The sequence below is a fragment of the Megalops cyprinoides genome, chromosome 1 (genome assembly GCF_013368585.1).
Source record: "Megalops cyprinoides isolate fMegCyp1 chromosome 1, fMegCyp1.pri, whole genome shotgun sequence".
NCBI classification, from domain to species: Eukaryota; Metazoa; Chordata; class Actinopteri; order Elopiformes; family Megalopidae; genus Megalops; species Megalops cyprinoides.
In genome coordinates, this window is record NC_050583.1 from 59,345,382 (window position 1) to 59,368,564 (window position 23,183).

The 23,183-nt window shown below is 39.1% G+C and overlaps 1 protein-coding gene across 4 annotated transcripts in view; it reads right to left on the bottom strand.

Annotated features, from left to right (window-relative positions):
* Positions 1 to 3,649: 3,649 nt before the first annotated feature.
* LOC118785501 (adenosine kinase-like) overlaps positions 3,650 to 23,183 on the bottom strand; it is a 133,220-nt gene continuing 113,686 nt past the window's right edge. For all 4 annotated transcript variants that reach the window (XM_036540216.1, XM_036540198.1, XM_036540225.1 and 1 more), the window contains 3 exons: positions 16,426 to 16,540; positions 5,667 to 5,753; positions 3,650 to 4,020 (listed from right to left, as the gene is read on the bottom strand). In XM_036540216.1, coding sequence (XP_036396109.1) covers positions 3,896 to 4,020; positions 5,667 to 5,753; positions 16,426 to 16,540 — 327 coding nt within the window. In that variant the 3' untranslated portion in view covers positions 3,650 to 3,895. The remainder of the gene's footprint in view (positions 4,021 to 5,666; positions 5,754 to 16,425; positions 16,541 to 23,183) is intronic.

Genomic DNA, 23,183 nt, shown 5'->3' on the forward strand with positions numbered 1-23,183 from the left:
CACATCAATGCAAATCCAGGCCTGCTTACACACCCCCAGGAAGCACATTATGTTAATAATAAAAGAAATAATGTTGGTGTAATGTGCCCAGAAATTCATTAGATGCAATCACATTCTAGATATGAGAAAATGCTATAAATAGAATATCAAAGCACAATTAGCACAACAACAGCTATGTGGGAATCTTAAATACAAGTGAAACATTCTTATATTATCACAAATTATTTCCCCTTGTAGTATACAATGAATCTCAATTACCACATATTGGTAAATCACAACAGCACAGAGCAAGAACAGCATGGAGCTCAAGCTAGATAGATGCACATGAATGTAAATGGCCCCTTGCAATACATCTCCACCCCCACTTAACCGATACCCTGTAAGGTGTTCCACTGATAAACAAATGAACTCCAAATATTGTTAGAAGTAAGATTATTTGATGATGGCATGATGAATTCAATACAACGGGTTTTGGACATATGGCAAACAATAATGTACACAAGGAATTCAATTAGTTTTTGACTGCATCGCCATGGAGATCTCACTGGCAAACACAACCATTTGTGTGGTACATCACGGTGTGATAAAAGAAATACACACTCTGGGTAAGCTGTTCATAAATTCCATCTTTTTCAGGGCAAAAATGACAAAAAAAATAATGAAGTGACATAACACATAAAAACTGTGTATGTGTGTGCATGGGTAGTTGGGGGGGGGGGGGGGGGGGGGGGGGGGGGCATCTGTTTATAATCCCAGTAGATCAATATGTTCTCACACATCCTGTCTATCCTAGAAGTGTTTGCAGCATCTTGTTTTACCGTGAGTGCCAATTTACTGTGTATTGTCAAAATAACTTTGATGTCATATTAAGCAGAGTAATTGAATTCAACGCACAGACATTCCTGATCAACCAAAACAGTATGTTCTTTTTGATCTTATCTGTATTCATTAGTATCAAGCAAAACAAAACAACAATAGTGATTACAAATGCAGGGATCGTTCACATTGTAAAAAAAAAAATGTTACTTTTAATAGAGAGGGGGAGAATTAACTTCTGAAGACTACAATGGGGATTCATTTCAAGAAAGCCACTGACAAAACAGGGCTGTGTCCCTTGTTATCCAGATACTCTCCTCAATCTGGGCCTCAGCGGGTCCTGCAGACTTGCATGAGCCTAGGATAATCGGGCTCGGAGCATGTGGCATCACCGCATTCCCCATCCCCCCTCTCACTCCCTGCCAACTGCCACGCTGGTGTTCACAACACCAGCGCCCATCTATGGGGCAAACGCCAGCCGCCGCATCTCCGCTCACCTCGCTTCCCGTTCGGAGAACGGGCGCCCGTCAGAAGCCAAAGTGGCAGAAAAATACAAGCCTTGCATTTTCAAGCGCTTACGAACACAATGCACCTCGTGAACAAAACCTGACCCAGACCCCTGCTCTTCCAACAGCACATCAAAACCAAAAGGACCCAAATAAGAACTTTAAATGGCTTGTTGCATGCCAGCAGGTTCATTTAACAATCCAGCTGGCTTTAGAGAGCACAGGAGAAAGCATGAAACCAGCTAGATACAAATTGCACAATACTTCTCTTTCATCGTAATAGCAATGGTCTAAAAATAAAACTAATGGACATTTAATTTCAGTGATGATAAAGAAAGCAAATACATTCTTTGCTAGAGCAGTATTGGTGGAAAAGGTTAGTTTCCAAATGACTGTAAACATTCTCATTACTCGATCATGGCTCCATCTTTTAGTGTGTTTGTGTTTTACCATCTGTCACCCTGAGCAGCGAATGAACCAGCTGCCACGGAATGTGATCTGGTCCAATCAGCAATGTGGTCCTTTTCAAAGCGCATCTGTGTGAAAACTTGAAAACGCTGATGAAAAAAGGCTCAAACAAGTAGTTAATTACATTTACCCTCTAACTTATTTTTTTCCTTCGAAGGCTGCATTAGCATAAATGCATTAACACACAGACAAATGCAATCAGAAAGAACACTATATCATGTGCCCCTAGAAGAGTATAGATGTAAAAAAAAAGCCATTGCTTCATTATATTACAGAAGATTAAAAGGGAAACAGCATGAATTATGTTCACATGACTATTCGCAGATGTGTCACTAAAAATAAATGATTTGGGAGATGAAAATCTCCCTCTCAAACCCCCTGCAGACTGACGAATATCTGAGTTCTGTCACATCACTCAGGTCATAATCACATCAGTTGTGAAGTGTCCTTTATAGCTCTATGAAAACACACAAATCAAATAATTTCAACAACACTTAAGTCCAATATATCAGGCACTCAAGCTAGCTTTATACTGAATATAATCTACAATACCATACCTAAATACATGAACAGCTGAAATAAAACAAGCACAGTTGTTTGAATTTCCAGTCGGAGAAAAAGCAAACAAGGGTACCTTTTTGTCAACTAATATTTGCCACCACCTACGGTATATTATATCAATACCCATTGAAACAGGGATGATTGTTTCATCACCTGTGATTTAAATGGTATCCGAGAAACTCTGAAATTAGTAATCAAATATTACCACCCTAGGAGCAGAACTGTGTGGAAGAGAGACTACATACTTAAGTCAGGTTGAAAAAACTGTGGTATAAACAAGCTGTGTGCTGCTGTTGGTAAGTGTGCCATAATGCCTGATTGCTGCAGAAGTGTGACCATGTTATGTTTGGGCAGAGGGAGGGAGGGCTGCTCCCACAACTGTTCTCTCTGAGCCACCAGCTCGAATGTTCTGCCGTCCCATGCTGAGAGGGAGGAGCCAGCCCCTTTTCCAAGCCTCCCTCTGATCGCTGTCTGCCAATGCCAGCTCCGTCACCCACCAGCCACACAGCTGGGGATGAAGGATCAGCCTAATTTTCGGGTCCCCCTAATGATCACCATGAAGAGCAACCACTAATCCCATAACTGAGAAAAACGACCTCCTGCGGGCATGCAATCGAGATCCAGGAACATGCAGCATCCAGTCGGAATCCCACTGAGTCCAGGGGAGATTACTGAGCAGCGCTAGGGCACCAGCCTGTACCCCCTTCTGCTAATGAGGGGGTTAAGCGGCCTACAGTGTAATCAGGACCAATACTGATTAGCCTGTTGCAACTAGCTGTCCCCCCAAGTGCCCGTTATAAATCAGTAAGGTAAACAACCCGCATGGTTATGATCAAAGTCTTGTTTTTATTTTGTCAGTTTCAGATGGCATGACGCTGAAAAAAGAATGTAGCATGCAGAGGAATCCCAGCTTGAGCACATACAGTAACTGGATATTTGAGAGTCCTTCTGGTAATGCAGACAATCCATCAAAGGTTTACAAGTGTGCGCTTAAATTTGCCAAATTACGGCAAGAATGATCTGAATAAATACTTCTGTACCAAACATTAAACCTTCAGTCATTGTAAATTAATAGACATTGAAATAAAAACTTATTTAATTCTATGGTGCACTACAGCAGCTCATTAATTCCACACAAATTGTTAATTCGTTGTTTAATTGTCATGTCATTTGCTTAACTCAAAAATATGAGGGCGCCTGCTACAATAACACAATCAAGTGCAACTTCTATGTCAATTTGCAATGTACAGAAAGGAAAAGACACCTTTATGTCAGTACTCAAAAAATTGTCTTCCTTTACGCTGGGTAAGTCACACATTAATTTCCTCTGTAAACATGAGTTCATTAAGTTAAGTATATTCACACAATTACACACACAATGGCCAAGTTTCAGCATGGAACGCCCATCATTGTGCACACTGAAAATGAAGGCACAGAAATCTCCATGCAGGCAGTGGAACAAGGAAGGAGAATTTCAGCTGAAAGATGGGGAGGCGGGAAGGGTAGTGGTCCCACAAAACACATGGATAGAGATTCTGTGGACATCAGTGGAAGTCTGGCTTCTCAGGAAAAGTGCATCCCACACGTCTGATGATGACATTGGCGGCGTAGTGCCCTGCATGGATGCACTGCTCCAGACGCCGCTCCTGGACCAACTCTGACAAGAAGCCTGGAGAGAAAAAAAGGGTAGAGTTGTTGATTGCTACATTGGGTCTTAATGCTCCATTACATGCACACTATGTATGAGTAATTTAAGTAACAACAAAAAAAAGCATCTGAGAGGAATTGTTTCTGCTGGTGTTTACTTAGACCTTCTGATTAGCCTTATACAGTTCTCTATGATCAGTAAATATGGCCAATTCATTTCCCAAAATGTATGAAAACCCATGTGGTGGAGAGAAAAACCATCACACTGCTCCAAATCCTCCACCTGTGTCCGTTTCCAATTCACCATGGAAACGCGTTGTAAAAAAACCACCACCAAAAGAAAAAAAAAAAACAGCTGGCAAATTCATTTTCTGACACTGCAAAGCACTGGCTTCCAACCTCTCATGGACTAGAAAAGGGAAAATCAATACTATGTTTGAGAAAACATGCTTACAGCTTTATTAGGGTGTCTTGGTTGTCCGGGAACAACTACTGGAAGACTTTGCAACAAATTGACTCACGGCCCTTGAAAGCCAGATAGCCCAGTAAGAGCTCCAGTGATAAGGTTATTATAAAAAATATATAGCAGGAGACCAAAGGTAAGAACAAACAACACAAAAATGTCAATATTTCAATTCCAAGATGTGCTTATGGATTTGATGTTTGACAAGCAACTGCAAACTTCCAACAGCCACCGGTTTTACCATTTAGTCATTCCTTTCAATCCCATACTTTTGAGTATACCTTCATACATACCCTGTTATTTCTGCAGTGTCTTAATATTCCTGACATCCATTCAAACATTTCAACACATGACATCACACATGATTTACACATTATGCGTCTGAAGTGAAACAATCCGCCCCTGCTCAGGTAAACTAGCCGGAACTGTCACGGTGTGCCGCGAGTGCGTATTCGCAGCGACTGAGAGGTGTGGAAGTGTGAAAGAGAATGTGAGCCTTTCTGTTAATCTCACTAAGGCAATGGAGAACTGTTAACTCTGAAAGACCCATCTCCTGGAGGTGTTCACTTCTTTCAAAGAGCCCAGATGCTACAGTGCCTTATATTCTCATTTAACTACATCTGTGCACAGTCTCCTTAGGCCAGTTAATTATGCTATACAGAAAGAATTACACTTCAGTATACTTTGAAAGATAAAACATATTTAAAATCTATCTGGCAAATGCTGTATATAAGCACCACACTACAAATATGATGAATATTGTACGTTCTTTGTAAAACAACACTCATTGAGACATTTTTGCTCTTTCTGCATTCTTTTCATGGAATAAGTATTAAACTAACATATATGCTCCTTTAGTGGTTTACATTGTCTTTACAGTGCCTTTCAGAAAGGCACTTTGGATGGTGTTATATGAAAAAATGGTCATTCAGTTTTGTTGTTCTTTCATTCATTTTGACTGTGCATCAATGATTTTTAAATTCATTAAAAGTAACTGTGAAATTACTGATTAAAGCAATTATAATTATAATGGCCCTGCGGGGCCTTTAAGGCAAATGTTACATTATTCTTTTTCACATTACTTATTTGCTTAGTCGACAGGCACATTTGGAAATTAACCAGTTATACAGCTGGACAATGATGGTTAACTGATTTGCTCAACAAAGTGAAATATGTTTGACATCATTATCTGACTTATACTGTACCTCCCACAAATGCATCTCCTGCCCCATTCGTATCCACAATGTCTTTCTGATCAATGTCCAGCACAGGGAATGTCATCACCTTATCACCTGGAAATGAAAAGCGAGCAAGAGAGTGAGAATGGCAAATTTGACAACACCTCAGAAGCAGGGTTTGAACACATGTCTTTTGAGCACCAACAGTACAAGCACTAATTATGTGCCAGGGTTTACACTGTAGATGCTAAGCTTCTGCTCCACTGTGGCATTACATTTTAATAGTACTTGAGATGCAAGCTTGAGTAAATGTCAGACACATTAAACTAGGATGAGTCAGAGAGTGTATGTAGTCATATTTAATTGAAAAATTAGCACTGGCCCAAATGACTGTTTCCTTGTATCATTTGCAATTAGCTTCCATTTGTTTATTTCTTCATTATTCCTCTGGAGCCAAATGAATACAAAAAAAGTCTGCTGCTCAGAGAGATTATATTTGTAGCATGGTAGATTCCACAATGTCTGCTCTGTGTCAATTAACTTTTGAGATTTAGGTTTAAAGGTTTAATCTCATTGTGTTCTTCAAAAAGACATGTAATCAAAAAGACATGTAAGCAGAGTCTTCAATGCTGTGTGCACTGACTTAATTATCAATGACATATTAAACATGTAAAGCAATTTGTGCAAAAAGACAAGGCTGAATGAAAAGAGCAAAAAGTGCCAGGTGACATAACCCGAGAGGAACGGAATGACATGAAATCAGCAACTTGTGTCAGAGCAGTCGGAACCACACAAGGGCTTCAAACAAGCTGAGGTCTGTGCGGCTGAGGTGCGCCTTAAAAAGGTGCCTGAGACGAAAGACTGACACCAGGGATAAAAGAGAGGGAAGATGAAAAGCTGACAGGCTTCGTATTGGAGGGAGAGAAGCTTGGTGGGGTTTTTGGCAAGATCAGAAAAATCTACAATGAAACATTTAGCAATGCAGCCTCTTACAGTATGACAACAGATCGTTTATTCATAATTCATTTCACATTTGTAGAGGAGAGCCCTGTGTCTTCAGATGCATTGATTGAAAAGAGCTCCGACTGTCCTAATTCTGGCTAAATATACATTGCAAAATCCTCTGGGGTCTCAACCGCCCATGGTGCCAACCCGTAAAACACAGCTCTTCCATGACTGGCCAGTTTAAACACATCCTTTCAAAAAAAAAAAAAAAGAGCTGCACTGAAATATTTAAAACACTGCTATCCATTAGAATGTTATGAGACAAGTCTTTTCTTTTTTGGTACTGTGAAGCCAGTGCTTCAGCAAATCCAAATCTTCGATTGCCGTAACAGGATGAAAATGCTGCAAATGTTCTATGTTGCAGTGCCAGCTGTCAGCTTCACTAGTGCGCTGATGGAGAAGGGTGGACTGATGGCACGCTGAAGAAACAGTCGGGCCAGCTGAGAAACACCAGAGTCCTGAGAATGCCCCGCTCATTTGCATTCCAAACAACAGTGCAGATAAAATTTCTCCTCTGTTGACAAAAACTGTACACTGTCCATGCCCCGGCTGTATTTATGTCTTATAAAAACAGTGATAATGCATGTAAACCAATACCAAATAAAGTGGAAATTAACTCATTCAGCACATACAGGCAAGTTTTATATAGAACAAAAGCAGAGCACAAACGTTTAATTTGTTGCGGTGATCTCTGCTCCTGTTTGGTTTCAAATCAACGAGTTGATACATTAGCTTCTCATATTCCACAAGTGTTGGCTAGGTGTCAACTGCATTACTTTCCACTTCATCCTATAAACAATGGTGGTGCATTAGCAATGTTAGAGTGCAGTCATATAATATAAATCACATTTGTCCAACGAGACTTGATTCTTAAGTGTCCACTACTTAGCAGCATTCCACGTGGGACTGCACTGGTTTGTCCCGCTGATTTTGATTATTACGGTCACTGATTATTTTAATCAGTCATTCATGTAAGTCTTTCATGACGAATTACTGCCATATTCAAATATGATAAAATGCCACCCACAAAACAATAAGAGTGGACCATCGTACCTTTCCAATCTGATTACACCTATACTGCTTTGATTTCTGTGGGAACTGGAGACCAGAGAAGATTTTGATAAGAAAACACACTAGCTACATGAAACAATTGTTACAGAATGACCAGACACCCAGTAAAAAAATCAGACACATTCGCTTTGTATGAAAGACCATTCTTTTTTACCCCCTCAGTGAAGCAGCTGATTATCGCTTTGATAATTAATTACATTAAACTTAGATCCTTTTAGGATCAGCTAATTAGCAGCAAAACGACTTGGCTTAATTAATGTAGCAGATGAAGCATGCAAACCCACCTCCCTCTTGAAATGATTAACTGCAAATCTTACATGTAAATTATGTTAACACCAATACATAGTTTGTCAATTATTCTACAGTTAGAGATTGAAATTACTAATTGGGATGTGATATAAGACTGTGCAGTTCTCATCAAAACCATAACAGTAGTGCTGCCTTTCAAGCAATAATTTTACTAATGAACTGCTTGGTATACAATAAGACGTCCATAACAATAGTTGTGAGCATGATGACATGTATATGGCCTGAGAACTTGATTGGAATAATTTAACAGCTCCAGGCGGCAAATTTAGACAGCAAAGACACAATGCTGAATACGAAGGAGGTTAATTCCACACTAAACAGGTGTCTGAAGAGCATCTATCGGACATAAAGCTTGCATAAAAAAATGCAAAAAAATGCATAGTTACACCTCATTGATTGGGTGCCAATCAAATCAAGCTTTCATATTGCCATTTCTGCAATTGCTTATGATTATCCAAATGTAATTGATCAATTAATCCATAGCGGAGTACCTGTGAACACTTCTGTTTACTTAGCCCAATTAATCTTTCAAATAATTAGTTATTATTTATTTCAACTATTACTTATTTTTTCTTATGTTATCCACTTCATAATGAGGATATGAAAACATACTTATCATAAGTTGTGAAACATGTAGCAAATGCCTACCTTATAGTGACGGTGACCAGGTGAATTTAATCAACATTGTGACATGAGTCGCTTCAAATCACAGTTTAAGTGACCTGAGCATACAGTTACTTTATCAAAGTGTTGTTCTAGCTGACAATTTCCCCAGCCCAAAACAGAATACATGCTGAACCACCTGGCAAGGGTAAACCAGTATCAATGATTAATTACACACATAAACCTTCTAATGGCAAACATAATTAATGTGTTAACGTCCAGATACAAACTATAACCCCCCACAATTAAGAAAAGACTTCACTCAGTTCTGTCCAATGTATGTCATCACAGGTTTTGGACAGCACCATTATTCACAAACTGCTGTGCACTGTAATCACAAAACCAGCCATTCCTCAATAAAACTTTTCATAACATTTAGATTTTTTGCTTGCTTTACATGGGGGAAAAAAGCTCTGTTTCACCCTCCCCATTCTTAGAGGAGGGTGAATGTGTGTTCCTGGTGGAAATTATGGCACTGTGATTGCAGGTCCAGCACTGGCGGACTGTTCTGAGCTCAGCTGGGCTTTAAAGAGATGATGGAAACGGTGCACGATCAGCCGTTCTTCTTTCCTCTCCCAGCTGGCCCTGGGTCAGAGCTTGCCGTCACACTGGGTAGGCTCCAGGTGACTGGGCCTCCATGAGTCATTACAAAACTACAGAGTGGTCATGAGAACACAGTATATCTGTACATCAGGTCACACCCAGTATGCTCAATGCTCTTGCTGCTACAGGAAAACATAAGTCTCCGGTTTAGGCACTGCAAAACACATATTTCATTCTCATGCTGAAGAGGTGGAGGCATTTTTAAATGGATCTTGCAATCACAATGTAATGCTGCCCACACCCCAAAAAAGCACCGTAATTCCAAATGGGAAAAATCTGCAGTGAAATAATAAAAACAAAAAAAAAAAAACCTTGAATTTTTCTTCATATTTTCGAGTCTACGGGAAAGAAAGTACTATAAAGCCTGAGTTTCACCTTGGTAAACAAGGCTAGACTTGCACATGTTCATGTTGCCCCCATTGGTGTTTAATGGTGCATGATGCTGTAGGTGGTTCCCACAACCCTGCTTTGTCTCCTACAAGCTGCATCAATTGATATGATAATAACATGAGGATGTGTGAAATGAGCAGGGCCGAGCTAGGACAATCTGTGCACCCCTTATACTTCCAACCATTTGGTAGCCAAATGGTGTCCGAAAGTCTCTTAAAAGCCCAGGGTGACAATGAATTGAATTGTGGGGCATGGAGGCAAGTAGCAGATGCTTAAAATCAAAATGACATATATTTTAGTCAATGAAATTATGGAGGGAAAAATATATTTATGACAGTGAGGGTTAGAGTACTTCATTTCATAATTTCCTTTTCAGACAATGTGGAATAAACTGTGGTTTTCCTCAGTTTGTGAACATTTTCCTATTTTCTACTTTTTCCAAAGAAAAACAAAAACAATTTCAGAGATTAAAATTTACATGGTCAAAATTTTATAGCATATGAAGTAGCAGTATAACATGTAAAGTATCTTCTTTTCCCAAACACCACCTCTCTTCATGTATTTAATCCAAATATATATATTTTTATTTGAAACAGATTATTAAACTTGGCTATACAATGTCGGCAGCAGTTAAATCCATGACTGTTCCAAGACCAATTTTCTGTTAATGTAGAACACAAAGAGTCCATTGGCACAGTTCTTTAATAGGCATGGTAATGAACGCTTAGCTGCCAAGACTCTGTTTCTTTGTTGTTATTGGCTTGTGGTCTGTCTGTAAATATCACTTGAATTGAGTGCAGGGGAGGTTTTGTATTTATTATGACTTTACCATCCTTGCTTTGCAAGTTCATATAGACATTGAATAGTTGTAGGTAACAGCTTTCCCTATTTACTCAGGTTTTATTTTTTAAAAATGTATGTCATTACCTGGTAGCTGTGAAGATCTATCTGTTTCACACAACTCTTTGGACTGTGTTTAAAAGCTGGTTTTGAATAACAAAGGAAACATTGCCTTAAGGTCCAAGTGCAACTGTTTGAAATTGCCTGCATTAATGACAAGCCATCTTTAGCAACATTGATTTGCATTTCTGGAACTCTTATGATGAAACTGAAAAGGAGTGTCTTCAATAAATGGTGTACAAGATTCATTGCAAATGAAGTTCTGACTCTGTTTGTGACACGTTGTATACCAAACACAGTAGGTTTCACATTCAGAGCATTGTTATTACTTAAAAACATTTTTACTCCATAATGAATGTTTCCCGTAAATACATTGCTATTTGATCTGCCTTTTTCTATTCAAATGGGAAGAAACATTTTAAAACACAGTACATTAAAAGCAGCTGTACACAACATTGCATTGATTTCCTTTACCAGTGTGTTGAATAAAATGCATATGCACTTGTATATAAGATATAATATTTTAATAATATGGCTTCTACTGAATCATGAGGAAAGTCTATCTACTGTTACAAATGAAAGTTAAGAACAGGGCCTGCATTCAATCTTTCTGGAGGCTGCAGAAATAAGGCATTTTACAGTGTGACAATTGCCAAATAATACTTTTTCTGGACTGTTTCTTTTGCTTTTATGCCAGACAAAAACTCTGAGAGGAAAACATGGATCCCACTTTCTTGGCAGTTAACAAGCCAAGTTAACGACAAGTCAAGATTCAATCTGTTTCCTTGTCATAACTGGCATCTACTTTAACAATTGAGTTGGAAAAACATATGACGATAGTGTATGTCCACTGCCAAAAAGATTATTGCTAAAAAAAAACCCTTCTAAGTCTTAATCAGATAAACGATGAGACAGCGAACAAAAGAAGGAAAGACAATCACAACAATTAGGCTGATGAATAATTCCGTGTCTTTTTAAAAACAATAACAGGACCCTTTCAAAGGAGCCATTGATTTGATCCTCGGGCACCATTGTAATGCTAATCACGTCAGTCCGAGGAGTGGTGAGGTCATAATTAAGGAGAAAAGGGGGTGATGGGTAGTCCATCATCTCACACACTGACACATGTCAGATGTCACGGAACACATCAGGTCTCCACTAATTACTCTCCACTGCAAGATTACGGTCTCAGGAGGGACTTCTATGGAGCGTGCGCGTTTGTGTGAGAGTGCATGCGCCTGTGCTTGTCCGTGTTCATGCGCTTGCGTGTACGAATTTCTGTCCGCCATACGTCTGGGTCTAAGTTAGGCTTGGGATTGAATTCTCGCGCAGAGGAGGGAAGAGCAAATGCTGCTGAGAATGTGTGGTGGGAACATGCAGAGGACAGTCGTTGTGGGCGAAGGTCTGGCGCAGTGGCCCTCGGCTCAACTCCTCACTTGGACGCGTGTCTATGTGGTCTGACAGCCACAACCCACCTCCAGAGGTCAAGAGTGTAGCCACACACAAATGAGAGCGCGTATCAGAAAAGAAAAAACGGAGGAGGCTAAAAGGAAAATCACTGAGCAAAGCAAGGCATGGCCTCCACGCTTGTCTCTCTTCTGAGGGCGGTATAAGTGACATCTGTTCTCGCATTCACTTATTAGATTAAAGCACATCATTCTGATTACTAGGCAGGGATATACAGGGGGAGCCTCCTTAGCAAATTCACAGCAGTGCACTATGACAAATGATTATCACCCCTTTCCCATGGAATTTGAATACAATTTCATCACAAAAAAATACAGTGAAAATGTATCCTTCTGATTTCATGCATCTCCATTCCAGAGGCTGTGAGATTATGTCAAAGTATCTGATTTCTGACTGCTTTAAAAAAAATCAATGGTTCTGCTCCTGAAGATGTATCAGAGTGCACATTGTGTTGATGTGGCCTGTAAGTAAGGCATTACACAATAATAGCCAAGTATAAATCCTTGAAATTGATGGAATCAGCTCTAAAGTACCAATGTATCATGCTTTCAGCTTTGTGTTATTTATCGATGAATAATGACCTTTAAAGAGGGCAGAAAAAAAAAACACATGCTGAAACCTAGAGGCATACCCCTGGGGAAATCATTAAAATTAGCTAGAGGTTCCAAAAAAATAAGCACAGAACACTTGTCCCGAATTATGGACACTTCATATAACATAAACAACAAATACAACATTCAAAGCCCTCCAAAATCATGGGGAGATTGTATCTGCCTCATAGAATAGCAAGTAAATAAGGTGACTGACGGGCACATCACAGACAAGCTCAGGAAATCCATCCAGTTAAAACAACAGAGAGCGGGCTTTGATCGATATTACCCGGCATTAAATAAAGGGTGGGAAAGAAGGCTCCATGACGATTATTATTAACTGCAATATTAATTTTACTGTAGATATTCTACAGGCATGACACTCAAAAACATGGCTGTCTTTATTATCCATTAAAGAACAACAGAACTTACCGATCCATCCTTACATAAAAAAATTAATATTGTATAAGTCTTCAGGAGCCAGTTGCAGAAAACTCAGATTTTTTTTGTTTACTATTAAATGACAGTTGGAGACTTTTCTTAAAAGCTTCATTCTAGGCATATTAATGCACTCTTATGTACCAAACCCAACCAATTCTCCTCTTTCCTCAGTGCCATTAGCCAGCTTCTTTATTCAAAAAAGAGCACACAGAGTGCTATGGCGAGACTCAGTGAACAAACTTAAAGTACACCCCTGGTTTTCATACAAAATAAAACTTTACCAGAAAGTCAAACAACCCCTTTTAACCCCCTTACCACTCCTCCAACTGCTGAAAAGCATATTCCCTATTTTATCCAGTTCTTTCTGAAACACATCACAGCGAGAGCCTGCATCACCTCCCCCAGAGAGCTTTTACAACCTGGTGCGCCGACTCAGGGCTTCTCTAGCCCCTTATCAGTGATTAGAGGCAGCAACCCCCGCTGCATGATCATTTATTAGATCTTTCACCCGCTAAGGTTCAGGGCACAATGATCTTAATTAGTGCCTTAATAGGTGCATCAGCAAAGCCCAGCACAGTTCAGCAGTGTGACTGGCTGCTAAATTAAGGACAACACTTCTCTTACAGCTTTCATTAAGCATATTTAATGCCAAGAGGTGACGAAAGGCCACTTTAATATTCCAAGTGGGGGGGGTGGGGGGGGGGGGGCAGACACAACAGTAACAAATTGGCATCTCTTTTGAGAATTACCCCACAGGCCAAGCATTTTCATGTCCTTAATCATTATTAAACGGCTTAACGTGACATGCATAGAGCCTGGTGAGTGATCACGTCCTGACAAGAGAACAAATTACAAACAAAATGAGAGATCAAGTTTATTAGGGCTCCGCCTCTGGGAGATGAAAATCTTTAATTCTCTTTTTCATTGACATTTATTTGGCTGCTGTGACCAACTGCGTAGCGCTCTGATCTGGCCCGCGCCTTTGACTGTATCGCCCATACCTTGGCTCCCGCATTCCTTGACATTTATCATGTTTGCCTTTGCGGACGACATCAGAATGTATCGTGCTCATCCCCCCTCGCATTCATCACGCGTTTTATATAAAGTTCACAGAGCCACACAACTCCGTCTTCATACAGGGGCCATGAGCGAAGCTAGCAGGTATTATTCATCACCATTAAACACCTTCAGGACAACAGATGGGTTCATTTTCTTTAAACCTCTGGGGTTTGGGGTTCAACTGAAGCTGGAGCTTCTCAGACTTTTGCGCAGCGGTTCACTACCATGAAGGTGGAGGGTCATCTAAATCCACTTTTCTGATGAGGCTTAAAGAAGCAGTAATTGTTGGAGAACCCTTATCAGCCCACCGGGACTAATGCTATCAGCATTAGCATGATAAAGTACTATAAAAAGAATTAAGAGAGATTCAGTGCTTCAGATTACCATCGCTCTTTTTTTCATGACACATATCTTTTGATATCCTGTAAGGGCAACTTTAAATGGTTTAAAAAAAATCCCTCTCGACTGGGAAACAGACACAGAGTAGGAGGGTGGTGGTATTTTTGCAACACTCTATATCTGCCACTGGTGTGAGCAGTGTTTTATAACACCGGATGTATTCATGTGTCTGCTAACAGTTCTTTGTTCTTTTTTTTGTACTTCCAGCAATGAGAATACATTTTTGAATCACTAATTCATAATGTTGCCTCAATGCTACATTCATTGTGAAAGAAAACACCCAAGAGGAAAGCAAAGGGACATTCACACTTGTGTTTTTCCACTGAGTGCTTAATTCATACTATTTCAACCAACTCTTCAGTTATTTTTAAATAATCTTGTTTTCAAAAATGATTAATGTTTATCTTAGATTCTTAACTGAGACCATCTCACCTACAGATAAACAATGTGTCTGCATAATGTGGCACATGATCTGCTAGCTCTGTCCAGCAATCCCTCACTCAGTGACATTACTACATGACCTTTCACTGTCGAATTGCGCTTACTCAAATGTCAACGCTATATAAAACAAAAAAAAAAAAACTAAAATGAAAATCAGACAAAGGATATATGCCTTCAAAAATAAGCAAGGCCCCTGCAGTACATGCATTACATTTTGTATGAAAAGAGAAAGGAGTACTTCACAATTGTGCACCTGCCCTCCCTCCACATGTTTAACAATTTGAACAGAAAACCCACGAGCCTAATCAGCTACAACTGTGACTTTTCAGCTGTTCAGAAATTCTAGAATGTAAGAAACATACCTCAGCCACCCTGTTACCATAGCAATGCTTCTGAGTAAAACAAGTTTGGATACATATTCTGCATCCGCAAGATAAGAGGTCAGAGTCAAGGGTGAACGTATTTCAGACACTGTTACAGAGAAAGAGTGAAAATAAATCACATTCTTTCGATAAAAAGATCTTGTAAGAAGTGATTCACCAATGTGTACACAGAAAATCTCTGTCATCTTCTCTAGAAATGTATTTTGTCAAAATCCAGGGAGCTTTAATATCTTCAAAAATATATCTAAAATTACTATTGTTATACGGTGTACAGTGAAACGTAATATTGAACAGAGATGAGAAACTTTAATAAGCAGGACCACACATCCTAATTTCCCTAGTGGGTGTTCTCTTTATCAAAATGTACACATACAGTGAGGCTTTATTAATCAACAAGGTAATATAAACTAAAATAACACCCTAAAATGCACCGTTTTTCCTTGGCCCCAATGAAAAACAACACTATTCTCCCTTTCATCTTACTGTAATGTCATTTCCAAAATTGACGTAAACTTTATGTGACCTTAATGCCCTTAATTTGACTTGCCTGTGTATATTTGACAAAATGCCCTGGTACCTTAGATTGAAGATCAGATATGATACAGCATTTCTAGCTTTTCCGGTCTATTACAGTTAACACAATTATCAATTACAACTATCTCTAGTCATTGAGAAAAGTGACAGTGCTTAAAATTCAACAGCAAAATTAAAGTCCCACCTGTTGGTATGAAATAAGAGAACCATCCATTGCTCTTGCCCTTGCTATTTGTTATTTTAGATCATTTTCTTTATGTGATTCTGTTCCCTCTCAATTTGTTCAGTGCAAAGGACAGAAGCAAGGGGCTTCATCTGGATTAGTGCATGAATACAGTGCTACAGCATACAACTTGCTTATTAAACCCAGTCATTTAACAAAAACAGTTGGCTCCAAAAGATTTAGTGTATTCTTCAGCCTAATTTATCAACTAATCACTCCAGACATTAGTTAAATATTAGTTTACATACACACACCCACACACACACAACCACTGGATATTTGCAGCTCAACATTGCAGGTTTGCCTACCTATAGTTGCTACAGTCTCATTCTCGCCTTGAGTGAAGACGACAATTCGCTGCCTCTTCTTGTTCACCTTTGGCAGGCTCTGAGCCTTCTTAGCAATCTCTTTAATATCTTCTGTCTGCAGAGAAAATATTTACTCATTATTTACGATAATCATGACAACAGTAATTCACATGAACCAGACATTCAAATCACAGTTCAGCAGGTCTTTATACTTCAAACCAAAAAAAAAAAAACTTGGCTGAGAAGGGGGGCATGAAAAGAGTCAATGAAAAGAGTTATAGATTGGCAGGCATATTGCCACTGACTTGTCTGCGTGGTACATCCAACATTATACCATATTTTTAAAAACTATAAAATCGACCATCCTTGATAAGTCATAACAAAGACATTCTGGGGTCATTTTTGCATCTTCTGCATACACCTGCATTATTACATTTCTTTTCATGTTTTAAATAGTTCAATGCATTGAATAGTTTGCCATTGCACCATTTACCAATAAAAAGGCAATCAAAAATATACACACTATGTGCAATAAATAAACCATTCTAAGTAATACACTCTAGTGAAAGGAGACAGTTAAATGATGAAAGTGAATGTAATTCTGCCCTGGGAAGTAGATTAAAACACTAAATGGAAAAAGGCATACTATAAAATAAAAAGGGAGATAACACAGGGAGATGAATAGAAATGGGAGGTGCCAATAATTCTCCATGCTGACCCATCAAGCTGGTTTTAGGCAGATGGCAGCTGTCTGGTTTCCCCCCCTAGGCGAGCTTCCAACGTGTAAAACTCAGTCTATGAGACCAGCGTGAAACCTGCTTAGTCACCTACATCTTGTCTGATTTGCTGACTTAAAAGATATATTTTTTTTCCTCCCTTTTCACAAAAGCACAAAATAACTTTCTGGAAAAGCACAAGCTTCAAAAACTCAAGTCGGAATAAGCTACGGCTGCAGAAAGGGAAGAAAAAAAGGTGAACAACAGTGACAAAAACCAGTACAACAAAGCAGGGAGTTACAAGGCCTGAAAGGCCAGAGCCTGATCTTACAGAAAGAGGCTGCGATCATCTGCGCTTCCTAATCTTCGCACCTACCAGCTGACAGGCAGCAGAGGGTGTGTTGGGGGGGGGGGGGGGGGCTGGTTCTAGTGACTTCCCTCACTAACCCTCTCCCCTCATCCAGACAGAGCTCCAGTCACTGGGTCTGGGGCTGTGGCGCTGTGCCAAGTCTCTGTCGCTGTCCACAAGCCAAAGTGAGGATTTTGGGTCTTTTGCCATCATGGCTACTAGCACTTGGTGGGTTTGTTTTTGACAGACCAGTGGCGTTCATAGCCAGCGCCAGCTGCTGCAGCCACACCGTCAACCCCACCTTCATTTCTTCTCATTCTTTTCAGTCCCTCGAACGTTTTGGGTTACAGAGTTTAATTTTCAGACTCAGTGCTCACAGACAGGAAGCTTGGCAGAACACTTGCAAGTCATTCCCCTTAGAATTAGTGAAATACATTTTGAACATTCAGGTCAGAATGATGGTCTTTTGACAAGGGAACAATGAACAGCAACATAAAAATAAAGTCAGACAAAACTGTACATGTTTGCATAAGTATGTGCCAAGACACTCCGGCGCAGCCGAATCTAATCTTTATAAATGCTACATTTGCAGAGCTCAAATAAAACATATGAAATATGTTCATTACCCACCAGTGAGCTTAACCTCTTGAAGTCAGACACGCTGTAACTTGCAGGTCCAAGACCTCAGAATCTCCCCTCAAAACATCAAAATGACTCCCAACCAGATAGCCAGGAATGCCAAATTTCCACACCCCCAACCTCCTCCCAGAACACTGTGGCACTAACATGGAACAGCTGATTGTTCACATCCCATATCTGAGGTATCTATATGTCTTTCACCTCATAGTCTACACAGCTATGGGTTCAGGCCTTGGAGCCCCCCTGCATGACCTACTGCAACACTGTTGTTACAGACCTCCCTGTGGATGTCGTCCTTCCTCTTAAAAGTACAGTGAATTATAACAATAATTAATGTGTTAAATAAATACACATGTTCTCCGCCCTTTAATTTACAAAATGCATTTCGTATGACCAATGCTATTACTTCTGCAAATAAGCGAGAGGCAAGACCTGTCTGGATAAATTGGTCAAAATGATTTGTTTTTATTAATAAGCAATTATTACCATTAAGAGTAACTGTTGAGAGTGACACTGAACTCGCTCACTTCAGACATGCACATTTTTCAGGAGAACAACACTCAAAAGCAATAATTAGTTTACAAATTAACAGGGACTAGAATAAACTAAATCAGGATTCAAATATACTTTTTAATAGTCCTTCCATTAAGGTGAAAATAAAATGAATGTTTTCATTACTTTCTGCTACCACTACATTTTTCCTGATATTCTGTGTTTACCTGTTCCACAGACATTGTTCTTCACATAATTAACACGTGTAATTTATTCACTCACATTACAGAATCATTATAATTTCAGGTGACAGAAAGTGGCAGGATCTATGAACACAGGTACACTCTGAAAACATTACGCTATTGATTTCATATAATCACAACAATTTCATAATCATAACTGTCAAACATACCAGACAAGAAGCCAGACTGAAATAAACCATGCATTCGCTGAGCATTAAAAGAGACTTCACCTACTAGAGGTTATTCAGGCCTAGACATAGTTGCTCTAATTCAAAGTGAGTGACACATTTGCAGTACCTGTCATATTACACTATCAAAATGTATTTCAATGGTGCATATGTAAAGATCAGATTACTCATTACAGTTTTCTTGTAGACTGCTCTATACATGACTGAAATGCAACTGTTAATCTCAAACACCTTTCAGAATGAAGCAAAAGATAGCAGGCTGCTTTATAAAAGCCACAGCATCTTAGAGAGAGGACATGAATACTGATGGATTCACAGAGCTTGTAAAAAGGAGTCTGCTATATACATCCTGATGTTTAACAGATACTTAAGCAGCAAACATCCATTCAAAAAACAGATGTTTTCATAAAAACTTGAAGACCTTGAGTACAAAAAGGCTTCTTTCTTGCCTCTCCCCTCCTCTCCTCTGCACTACACATGCATATAAATAAATCACAACCGTTCACAATTTATCTTTAACCTCACGTGACATTTCCATGAGTAATAAGGTAAAATTAACACAGCATTTAAGCACTTAAAAAAGAAACACTTGAAGCTAAAAATGACTTTGCCTTGTTAATTGTGAAGCCTGGAGTGTTGCTGTTGGATTGTTGGAGTTGGGGGGGAGATTCATGCCTTAAATCTTGTGCTGATAGGCGACAAAAACTAGCCGGCCCTGCACCCGCCACGTAAACGGGTTCTCTAACCCTGATCTTAAGACTTAGAGATACATTGTCTAGGTATGCCCTAATTAATCAAAGAAAAACTCATGTAGGACTTCAGATAAATTGATATAGATCACTTGGTGTGAGTAGCTATGCTCCTCTGCTCTCCCTTGGTGTTCTCCAAAGTTTTTTATTACAATACTTTTCAGTTACATGAAGAAGACAGCTGGTCAACAAAACAAACAGTTGGTTAATTCAAAACTCAAATAAGTGAATAAACATATATGGCTCTTTTCAAATGACCAAGTGAACTGTGCTATTCAAATATCAACTATATAGCTAGCAATGCTTTCAATTTTTATTTACAGGAAATGTCCAAACATGTATCAACCTAAGAGCTACAGCTAGCTGTCTGATGTATGAAAAATTGCAATTTTTACCCAGCAGTTTATTTCTGTCATAGTAAAATTTGTACTCATGCTTATCAATTCTCAAAACTTCATAATACAAACAAAAAGCTAAGATTATGCCCACCAAAAGTTTTTGAAAATTCATACATCCATTAAGGAAAGTACTACACATTTTAATGCCAATGTTAGCTATTTTTGAAATGATTAGTTATAACTACTTAATTGCAACAATGAGGTAGCCAGTTTGAAATAACCACATCAATATTTAGCTCTTGTGTGTTTTACCACTTGCTAGAAAATTGCTTTAAGCTTCACAAATATTCAGAAATAGCTTAAATATAATGTATACATTTTGTAGTATCAATCACTGTGCTCTTACAGTTTTCAAGAAAAAAAATCAAACTTTACTAAACCCCCAAGTTCTCTCACACAGCATTTTTCATGTCCATAAAATTCTCTCCTTAGTAGTTCATCCCGCACATTATTGTCTTCTCAACAAGCTACCTCACTAGTTTCCATACATATTGCTGGAAACAGAAGCCTTCAAAATGAGCACTGAATTAAAGATACATTTTTAAATTTTTATCACCAAACAAGACAGTGAAATACAATCCCTCTCATCCAGATTTCTTTTACTGACATCCTGCAAGCTTGCGTAACATTTTATTAGTCTTTCACTGGATTTGGCGTGGAAAAACTATATGGAGAGCCCTGTTCACAGCTATCTGGCAATGCACCTTCAGCGTCCCTGCATGGACCCCCTGTGGCTGATATACAAATTCCCATCTGGTTCCATTGATTTCTGAAGCTGAAAGGCCCTCGGAATCCCGTCATAGAGGGATCGCATGGAGGTGGAGTGAAACGGGCTTAAATCCACCTCATTCTGAAACAAGTTATCTCTGTGCTGTATCTTGCATAGAATGCTTATGCGCCTGGGGACCACACAACTCTCCAGTGTGCTTTGCTTTGATCTACTATCACCTGCCAGTGTCGCTTCATAATTAACCCATCAAGATGCTCCAGAAGCAGGTGGGATGTCTCTGTCAGTTTCTCACACCAATGTGATGGAAACTACCCTTTCATTTGCCCACTGGAACGCCCCCTCAGACAGCTGTACCCTATTGGGGGCACAGTGGTGGCTGTAGGGGCTACTGATGCTCCTAACACAGGAACAGGAAGAGACACAGGCCTTTAGCTGCGACAACCCTATGACACCTTGTTCCAAAGAGGGGTAGGGTCTTGAAAGGCTTTTGAAAATTTGTTTCTTATTCAGTCTTAAAAGGTTTAATAATCTTGAGAAAAAGTAGTATGAGATGCTAAGTGAGTGCTAATGGAAAGGTTAATATAAGGGTGGTTAGCAGGTACCAGCAAAAGCAATTTGTCACTGTGGCTGAATTTAAACTAGGCGCATTCAAGTCTGTGGCCCCAGGGTATAATAAAAAACAGGCCAGCTCAATCAAGCATTTCTTTCTTTGTCATGTCATGCTATAGTGGGATCACAGGAATCCCTTTAGTGTTTTGTTTTTTTTATCAGTGTTTTTCACCAAATCAGTGTAACACGTCATCTGGTATCCAGCATATGCAGTTTAATTATAACTGGTTTTAACAGGCAAGCCTCAGATGATAATATCATCTTGAGAAGGTTTTTTTTAGGTGATTGAGGAAGTCTTATCTTATTTTCAAATTCATGACCAATGGCAGTTTTATCTCCAATTCATTATCATACTTTATATTGCTGAACTCATTAACCATAATGGGTAACCAATTTCACTAAGATTGCTGTGATATTGTACTTTTTTGACATTTTGAAATTGTTTAATGAAATTATGATTCATTAAAAACAAACAGACCATGCAAGACCATATCAGGTCATGATAATATGGCTGAATTAGGTTGATCTGAAAAGGTTTTCCTTTTTTTTCAGCCAATTAAGTGTGTCTCATCTTATTTTCAAATTCATGACCAATGAAGCTTTTTCTCCAAGTTCTATCTCCACTTCATGATACTACATTATAATTTTGAACTCATTAAACATACCGGGTAACTGATTTCACCATGATAGCTGTGGCCTGGAATTTTTGGCATGTTGAAATGATTCATCAAAACAGTGATACATCGAAACAATGCCAGTCCATTATCAGTCCATTATGACATGACAGAATTAGATTCAGGGGGTCTAAAAAACTACTCCTTTGTATTTGACCATGGTATGGTACTCAATCAAAACTGGAAAACCCCTAAAACAGACATAGAATTTGAGTGAAAAGTTTGAAATCAAATTAAATTTCCCACTCAGTTTGGATGTATTTAGACATTGGCGCCAAGCTAACTTTCTATAGGTGATGATGTGTATGCCAGTGCGAGTTCCAAACAGTTCATCTAGCAATTAGCTAATTAACCATATACATTAATCCCCATGCATTCCCCAAAACAGTATAATATTCTCATGATGTAGGGCATGCTTTATGATTTACTATTAATGACTATTCAGGAACAGAGTTTAAAAGTGTTAAGTATTGGAAAAACTTCTTGGTAATGAAAACTTTAGTGAATGAGGGAGTTTAGTGAGACATATTTACATTTACATCATTTAGTACAAGATGTGTGTACATTCAACACAGCAATTACATTTTTGACGACCAGAAGATGCTCTTGTCCAGAGTGACATATAAGCTGTGAGTATATTTACCATTACACTTACATCCAGTGGATGCTCTTATCCAGAGTGACATATAAGCTGTGAGTATATTTACCATTACACTTACATCCAGTGGATGCTCTTATCCAGAGTGACATTCAAGATGTGAGTACATTTAGTGTTATATTTCTGACATCCAGCAGACATTCCTATCCAGAGTGACTGCTAAAGTCAATCAGAAAGTGTACACCCAACAAAACAAGACAAACCATGACACACACAAGGACAGCACCATCCACACACACAAACAAGCACCAGTGCCAAACACAGGGCTGAGACCACACCTGGCCTAACACACAAGTGCAGCCCAAGATACCCGA